General features: G+C 37.9%; 1 protein-coding gene across 1 annotated transcript; it reads right to left on the bottom strand.

Moving 5' to 3' along the window:
- Window positions 1-1,399: 1,399 nt before the first annotated feature.
- On the bottom strand, window positions 1,400-8,508 carry ess2 (ess-2 splicing factor homolog). The gene is made up of 10 exons (XM_084046673.1): window positions 8,091-8,508; window positions 6,821-6,989; window positions 6,280-6,366; window positions 4,693-4,859; window positions 4,450-4,567; window positions 4,202-4,335; window positions 3,809-3,911; window positions 3,577-3,689; window positions 3,365-3,480; window positions 1,400-2,009 (listed from the first exon to the last, which is right to left on the bottom strand). The coding sequence occupies exons 1-10, from the start codon at window positions 8,235-8,237 to the stop codon at window positions 1,739-1,741; spliced, it is 1,425 nt and encodes a 474-aa protein (XP_083902799.1). The 5' UTR covers window positions 8,238-8,508; the 3' UTR covers window positions 1,400-1,738.
- Window positions 8,509-8,773: the final 265 nt, after the last annotated feature.

Raw genomic sequence — 8,773 nt, 5'->3', positions numbered from 1 at the left:
ACAGGCATGCTAGTAGAGCTGCTATTTTCAGCTTGCGACGCACCATCATACGAAGGAACACAAATGAGGCATTGGACAGCTGGGAAGCCTCCAGACCCACTAGTATAAGCATTTTTGAACAACCACACTGGCCTGTCAGGAAGTCTCTTCCCGTCCAAACAGAACCGCCCTGCCCTGTACAAGACACGTTTCACTGGATATTCCAGGGTGGAGTTTTATAGTGGAGTCAAAGTATATAATTTTCAGCAAAATCCAGAGCATAAAATTTTACTCTGAAAATGGACCGGGTTTATTTGTACACAGGATTTAAAACCAATGAATCCTTGTCCAATTGCAAACGCTTGACACAATTGGTTCAGTGCATAACTGTAGTCCCAGGTTTCCAGAAGGTGACATACGCTGTTTCCTGTTCCAGTTCATTATCCCATAGCTTTGTTTGATTGGCTCAGGAGCAGATTTGAACTGGAAACACAGGACATCTTCACAGATGTTTCCAGTTCAAATCTTCTGGTGTGCCAATCAAACAAAGATATGGGAAAATTAACTGAAACAGGAAACAAATGGGTATTGAACCTCCTGAAAGCCTGGCACTACAGTTATGCACAGAGCTTTTAACACACTAGAAAGATTTATCATACATGAAGTAGAAATACAAAAAAAAATATTTATCCATATTTACATTACTAGTTTCGAATCTTTCCTGAAGAATGATGGTTATGCTGTTGTCCTGTCCTCTTTTTGAGCTCTGTAGGTGGAGGATTAAGCCCTCATTCTCAGCCCTATTTTCATTTTGAGCCTCCATGTTGCACGCTCTTGTAAATGTGGGATTGAAATACAGACTGGTGCAGGTGACAGTGGTCTTTTCAAACGCAACTGAGGAAGAGAGCGGTGAAGGCTGTGAGAGAATAAGAAAGGTTCAATTAGGCCCAACTACTGTAATATAAAACATAGAGTAAAAATGCTGATCATACCTGTACTGACCATATCCAAATTGTAAGGGGTCATTTAGTGACATTCCTGTTGCTGACAGTCAAAATGCTTACTTTCTTTCATCAGACAACAAAATGGGACATAAGAGATATGAGCACTTATCGATATTCCAATTAATTGCATTCATTTTTACTGTCTATTGCAGTACCCATTGAAGGGAATCTAATATAAATCAAATTGGGAAATCTTTGCCAATACCAAGCCCCAATCGCTTTGTCGATAAATTAAAAACAGTACAATGGAAACACGCTCCGTGGACCGTTTTACTGTACTACCTGTGCTGTTAACAAACTTAATGTATTAAAGTATTCAATCAATAAATCAATGCTATTGGCATGCTAGTGAACTGAGGTCGAGCACTGTATACTGAAGAGTATAATAATAAAAAGAATGCACTGCAGCTATAGCGTTTTATAAACCTTATGGTGTCTTTATAATTTCTGACAAATGTTGATAGACAAAATACAGCTTTATGTATGCACAATTTATGTATGATTCCAAGACCGAAAAAGATTAGTAAGAATTAAAACAAAATGACAGGAGAAAAAAAAGGGATTTCACAAAGGCCTACTTTTAAGCATCAGAGCAATAACATAAATAAGTACACCATTTCAGATTTCCCTGTTCAATGTGATATTCCATCCAACCGAACATAGGTGTGCTTCTAATATTTGGGCAAAGGTGGATCACACGATAAAAAGTCATTTTGTCCAGACATAATAGTCTTCTGAGCATAGGTACACCCTTATCAGAAAAAGTCTGAGGCTTTTCGTCTCTTGGGAAGCTGCAGTAGGTTGTCTGTGATGGAGGCTGGGTCTTGAGAGGAAGGGGTACCAGTTTTGGTGGGTGTTGGTGTGCCTGTGGGTGTGGCTGGGCCACCAAAAGGAGTCGCGGCTCTATGTGAGGGTGATGGGGTGTAACTTGCCCTTAGTGCTTTGTCTGTGTATTTACTAGATGTCCGATTTACAAGCCTCTGCAGGGCAGGGGTGAGGGCTGGGCTCAGGCCTTTTGGAGTGAGACTGCAAAACAGAGGTTGTTGGTCTGTTAGTTTAAATCAGTATGAAAGCGACACATTTATTTCCTACAAAGTCATGTAACAAATAATAGGCAAGAACTGTGTCCCATTACTTTTTTTGCCAAATCACATTAATACTTACAATAAGTCAGTTAACTCATTCCCTGCCTAGAAAAACTAAAACGACTTCTGTCCCATAAGCCATGCCTGCCTAGAATGACTAAAACGACTTTAAAAAAATAATAATAATAATAATTTGACCCAAAGACTAAGGAGATATGATTTTTCAAAGATCTAAACTCCCATCCACTTCCTTGTTAACTTAAAACTCAAAAATTCTGTATCTCGGCTCCTGAGTATTTTTTTTTTTTCAATGAAAAATCTTGGCAGTGGGCAAACGCGGCCAGAAATAATTCAGGCAGTGAATGAGTTAAAGTAATACACTCAATCAATGAATACATAGAATTAATGAATTTGACAGTTTAAAAACAAGGCTGCATCAATGGCAGACAATAATGAATTACTAAATTGCAGAGAATATAAACACAGCTAGCCAGCTAATTTCCATCGTGGTCCTCTAACAATGAACATCGACGATGTGACAAGACAAGCAGCATTCAGGCAGACTAGCAGGGTCTAAAATGTCAGTGGTTACATATACTGTACATGGCGATACACAACAAGTTTGAAGAAAGACAGAGATTCTGTGCATTCATAGATAAATAATTTCCTGTTTTCCTGTATATCTATTTCTGGAAAGATATGTTATTAGCATGTATGGACACAAGAGGGCAGTGTATTACATTCAGCCAATTCATGAAAGAGCAGTGACAGTAGTGTGGCTAGGAGAGGAAGATAACCCACAGCAGAAGGAAAAGCCATAGCAACACTAAATTATACTAACTATTCTCAATTTATCAACAGAAAACAAGCGACAACTGCAATCTGGTTTACAAATGACAAAGATAATATTTCAACGGTTTGTTTTTATCTGTCTTAGTTTGTTTAAAAACAAAAACATTTTGAATCACATATTAAAATCGCATGTTCTCTGGACTCTGTCGTGTCTGAGCTCTCAGACTTGAACTAATGAGGAGTCTGTACTGAGAACACTAAAATGAGTGACTTTTAAGGCATCTCCTACCCTCAAGAGATAAGATATAAGGAATCCAAGTTTTGTCTTTTGGAGGAATGTTTCTACAAAAAAAGAATGTCAGACTGTGGACGTTAGTTGTGACACCTTTTCATATGAAAAACCTAATATATATAACAAACAATGCTATATACGTAGGTGGTGTTGGCATAAAAGTCAACACTTTTGTATGACAACATTATTTGTACTTAATCGAAACTATTTACCTTGCAAGGTTCTCTGTGACCTTTCGCAGTGCTTCCTGTTTCTTTGCACGGTTTTTGGCAGCAGCTTCATTGGCCATCTTTAAACCTAATCTCTCTCTTCTTCCTGGCTCTGGAATCTTTTGGCAAAAATTATCTCAATGTTAGTTTGTGAATTTGACACTTCACTTTAAATTAATTAATGTTTGATGAATCAACCACCACTAGTTTAATACCTTAAATGACGGGCCATGGTTCCTCTCAGCATATGGGGTGTCTGACCCATCGAGACGGAAAGGGGTACTTTCTATCTCACCCCAGGTCATTAAAGGGGAATCTGCGCCTACACCTGAGTGAAAATAAACAGAATTGGGGAAATATGTCTTAAAAAGCACAAGCAAGACATACTAAAAAACTACATGTTATTGTTAAGTTCAATGTTGGATATAATGTTAAAAGCACACTTACCCGGAGAAGGGGAGGGCGCTCCCTCAAAGCCATATCCATTCACTGTTGGGGATTCATGTGGGATAAGTTCTTTCCCATCTGGCCCTACTTTACCCTGTTTGAACTGTGCACAAAACAGGGTAAATTAGCTTCAGTTGGGATTTACCTATTATTTTGCATTCATAGTATACAAATTAAACTATGAAGGAAGTTTTATCCAAGTACTTCCAAAACTATACTTATAATTAAAAACAGGTCTGCAACAATTAAAGGCAATTGTAAATGTTGCACTTCCCTTTCAAACGACTAACATATTTGCATTTACATTGCATGAAATATCCATTAAAATATAATCAAATCAATCTTACATTATATGACCTCAGACATAACATCATTATGGCTCTTAAGATTTACCTGCGCATTGAGGGCTGCAGCCTGTTGAATCTGGCTTTTGTTGAGGGCTTTGCTGAACGGGTCTACAACAAAACGTGTGTTCTTGTGGACTACCTCCCTTGGCTTCTTGAAGAGAGCATCGTCGTCTTTCACTCCTATTGTTAAAATTGTAAAAAAGAAAAACAATCAATTTCTTCAATGCCACAAATTGCTTTTGGATCCTGCCATGAACAAGCATGTGTGTAAAACAGTATACCAAGTCTCCTTACCCTCTGGATAATACATCAGAGCATTTTTTGCTTTATACTCCCAGGTCTCTAGTCCAGCTTTGACACAATCAATGGCTGCCTTCTCTGCTGATGGCAAGGCAAGATTTTCTTCATGGCGCTAGGAGGAAAAAACAAAACAAAACCATTTAGCTTTGATGAGAACATATATAAAAAATGTTATGTGCATTGTGCTATTATAATGTGTAATGTGCTATATTACCTTGCATTGCAATGCATATATACCTGTTTGTATTCAGCCTCCGCATCATATAACCATGAATGTCTCAACTTCTCCTTGTCTTCTGCCAGCACCATTATTTGCTCAAATGAGGCATTATCTTCACTGGTATTCTTGGCAAGGAAACAATCCAGACTAGGTAGTTCTTTCTCTTCCTCGTCATCCTTCTTTTCTAAAAGTATACAATCGATGAAAATATAAGGAATACTGTAAAGCTTTTTGCAAAATACAATGACTATTAGGACTAATATATATATATATTCATTCATTCATACACTCATACATACATACAGTACGATTGAAGAACCAGTCAGATTGAAAAAGGAGTGCTTGTTTTCTTCGAGTTCACCTCCTGTGCTCATCCGTGGTGGGGTGGGGCCCCACCGTCAAAAGAAGTCCCCCACATAATGCAAGTGAATTAGTTTAGTCGCGCTACGAGTTAGAATAAAAGATCGACAAACATACCAAACCATTATAATACCAAAATAAACAAACCGATTATACAAAACTAAACAAGTACAAGAGGTGCACGGCGCCGGTGGTTCTGGTCGTTGGTAACGGCCACCTGATGACGTAAAATTATTTCCGCTCCGACCGGATCAGAAACCCGAAAACGGTATTGATCCCAGGCTAACCGAGACTAATAGATTTACCATTCTGTCCCTATCGGTACATAACTCAGACGGCACTGAGTTGACTGAAGGTGACTTCGCCACACTCGCTCGGCGGTGCCTCCTGTGGCTCAAGTCACCTACAGGCGGCGTGCCTCCGTCAGTGAAACGAGTGCACCTTCTCCAATCTGACTGGTAATCCAATCGTACTGTGACACATACACACACACACACACATATACATACGTACGTACGTACGTACGTACGTACGTATGTATGTGTGTGTGTGTGTGTGTGTATATATATATATATATATACACACACACACACACACACACACACACACACACACACATATATACACACACACACACATATACATATACATATATACGATTCACGTAATTAAGTATAATTTTGCCTTAAAAGTTATGATTAAAGGTAGGGTAAGTGATATTTTTTGGTGAAAACAAAAAGTATTTTGTTAAAAGGTTAAAATACTATATTCTGATAGTAATCATTGCTATAGAGTGTTTTTTCAGTAACAGGAGTCTCCCTGTCTCTCCAGCTCTTTAATAAACAGAAAATACATTTTTCGGTAGGTGTCAAAATCTCAGCCAATCAGGAGAAAGTACCCATTTTCAAGTTTAATTTGTATAGTGTTCCAGTTCCAATTTTGCCTGCTCATTTCTTAGTGTCATCACTTCCAATTTCACTTGTTTAATCTATATCCTGATTGAGTTCTCTATCCTGATTGGATAAAATTGGAAATGAAACTGAAACGAAAATGCATTTTTTCTGTTTTATAAAGAGCTGGAGAGACAAGGAGACTCCTAATACTGAACAAACACTCTATAGCAATGAGTACTATCAGAATATAGAGCTATTTAACACTTATTTTAACCAAAGCAAATCACTTACCCCACCTTTAACTAAAAAAACTATGAAGAGAGAAGGTCAGGTAAATATCCCCATCTATACCTTTTATGCCAGTAACTTTTCGGCCAGGTGTGGAGGCGGGAGTTCCTGCATGCCCTTCTGGCGTCTCAAAACCAGCTGGAGTCACATCTGATATAGACAAGAAACAGGAGAAGACATGCACTCACCAAAAAGCCACACAAAAATCCAACCAAGTACAATAATATTTGGTTGAAACGTTTGATTATCGACAATTTATTAAACAAAAACACATTTTGAGCAACAGCGATGTGAAATTCCTTCATGATTATTATACAAAACCCTTTTATATACGTTTTATATATAGTACGATGGTGTCGTACGGTGAAAATAGCCAATCTACATGCGACGGGTTGTGAGCTTGTAGATCTGCTATTTTCTTTCAATTTTGTTTCCCCATGTTTGAATATAAATTACATAGATGGTAGGTTGCAATAGTTTAAGGGGGGTGTGCACTGACCACATGATCCATGTGAGGTACTATTACCAGGCATAATAAAAATGCTGAAAAGCGCTAGTAGAAAAAGAAAACAAAATTTTCCAGCTCACTCTTCACCTCACTTACATGGTGCTGAAGCTCGTGGTGTAGATTTAGTCAGAGATGAGCCATATCTGATGGATATCTCTCTCATCCTTGAAAGGTCACCAGTTTCTTCTGCATCTAGGTAGTCCTTCTGAGCTTGCAGTTTTGTAACATCAGGGAAGAAATCACGCTGAATGATTTTCTCTAAACTCTGTTAGAAACAAATAAGCACAAGAAGGAGAATTATGGCAAGTGGTAGATATGTGACATTGTAGTGTATGTGTGTGAGTAGCCTTTTTTTCTATTCTCACCGTTTACTTTTTCTCAACTTATTAATTATACCCTGTTGTTTTAGTATGTTTGTTAATATTATATATTGTCAGCAGCACAGTCTGCGGGACATGTCTCATCAACATTTCCCTGCACATACTCACATGAGTGAGTGATAAATAATATTTCTGAATCTTTGAATAAGAAAAGTGAAATGCACAATTTCAGCACCAGCAAGCAACTTCTGGGTCTGTAACTCCTAGAATGTTCTTTATATGAAACAAATTGATTCCAGTTGTACAGTACACTCTCGGAGTGTGCAGGGTTACAGTTTAAAAGAGCAGTTTACAGTGTAGTTTGGTGTGCCAGAGATTAAAAAAAAAAAATACAAATAAAAATCTCCTTGAAATAATTTAATCAATGTTTATGATTTGAGAATCACTTCTAAATAACAGCAAATCTAGTGACAAAGTTTCATTGATCAAAGAAAAGGAAAGCAAGTTTTCAGTGGTGTAACGTAACTAAGTCAATTTACACAAGTACTGTTCAGTAACATTTTCAAGTATTTTGACTTTACTGGAGTATTTCCAATTTTCAGTACTTTTACTTCTACTCCACTACATCTCAAAGGCAAATATTGTACTTTTACTCCACTACAATTATTTGAAAGCTTTAGTTACTAGTTAGTTTGTAGATTTAGAATAGTATTGGAAAAAATACATTCAGCCCTATATACATTTCGGCCATTAGAAAATAGCCAATCTACACATTGTGAGCTTGTAGATCAGCTATTTTCAAAAGAGTTTTATACATTTGAAAAATTGAAATGGGACATTCTGCACAATGAGTACTTTCTACTTATGGTACTTTAAGCAAATTTTGATGCCACTACGTTTGTACCTTTTACTCAAGTAAACTTTGAAATACCAAACTCTTACTTAGTAAGAAGTAACAAGAGTATTTCTACATTGTGGCATCGATACTTTTACTCAAGTAAAAAATATTTACTTCTTCCACCACTGGTTTTAACAGGAATATATACCTCTATGTACTCCTCTTCGTCCAGGACCTTTCTCTTGGTCCCAGGGCTCTCCTCTTCAGGCTGCTGTCGGAGGGCGACAGTGGTGACAGAGGTGACAGGGACCAGTGTAGACTGCAGTGATCTTCTGACGCTGGCACTTCCCTCCATGATACTGACGTTATTACAGTGATTATCTAATTATATTATGTGACGTTGTTGTTAGCACGTTAGCTTAGCTCGCCGTGGTCCCTCTCAGAATGCCGAATAGAAAAACAATTAACCAATCAATACGGGTCTCGGACTTAACTACGGTATGACAGTGGGAATATACACATCTTACCGTCACCAACAATACACCGTTACTTAAGATACTATTTTGATTTTAATCAAACAAGCAGTGTGTGTAGACCGTGGCCACCTCTTCATGGAAAACAACAACGCAACGTTAACGTTTCTTCTTCTTTGCGTCAGTTTGCGTGCTTGACGTCAGCGGAAGTTAATCAGATTCTTAAAGGGGTACTAACCATTATTTACATAGTAGACCAGGGGTCTTCAACAGGGGGTCCGAGACCCCTAGGGGGTCCTCAGAGTTACTACAGTGGGGTCTCCAAATCTTTGTGTATTTGTCTATAATTCAAGTCAGTTGAAATTATTACAAAACAAAACATTTGAGGCTATTCTAACAATGTTTCAATATCACCATT

Source organism: Gymnoscopelus microlampas (genome assembly GCF_963454915.1).
Source record: "Gymnoscopelus microlampas genome assembly, chromosome: 21".
Lineage (NCBI taxonomy): Eukaryota > Metazoa > Chordata > Actinopteri > Myctophiformes > Myctophidae > Gymnoscopelus > Gymnoscopelus microlampas.
Note: the sequence above shows the minus strand (reverse complement) of the source record. Positions and strands in the feature narration are given on the sequence as shown.

Bases quoted from the DNA above. Each gene is read 5' to 3' on its own strand.
- ess2 (XM_084046673.1), bottom strand. From the start codon at position 8,237: ATGGAGGGAAGTGCCAGCGTCAGAAGATCACTGCAGTCTACACTGGTC. The intron at 6,367-6,820 runs GTAAGTGAGGTG...TGTCTATATCAG, and splicing joins ACCACGAGCTTCAGCACCAT to ATGTGACTCCAGCTGGTTTT. The intron at 2,010-3,364 runs GTAAATAGTTTC...TCTGTTTTGCAG, and splicing joins GTCACAGAGAACCTTGCAAG to TCTCACTCCAAAAGGCCTGA.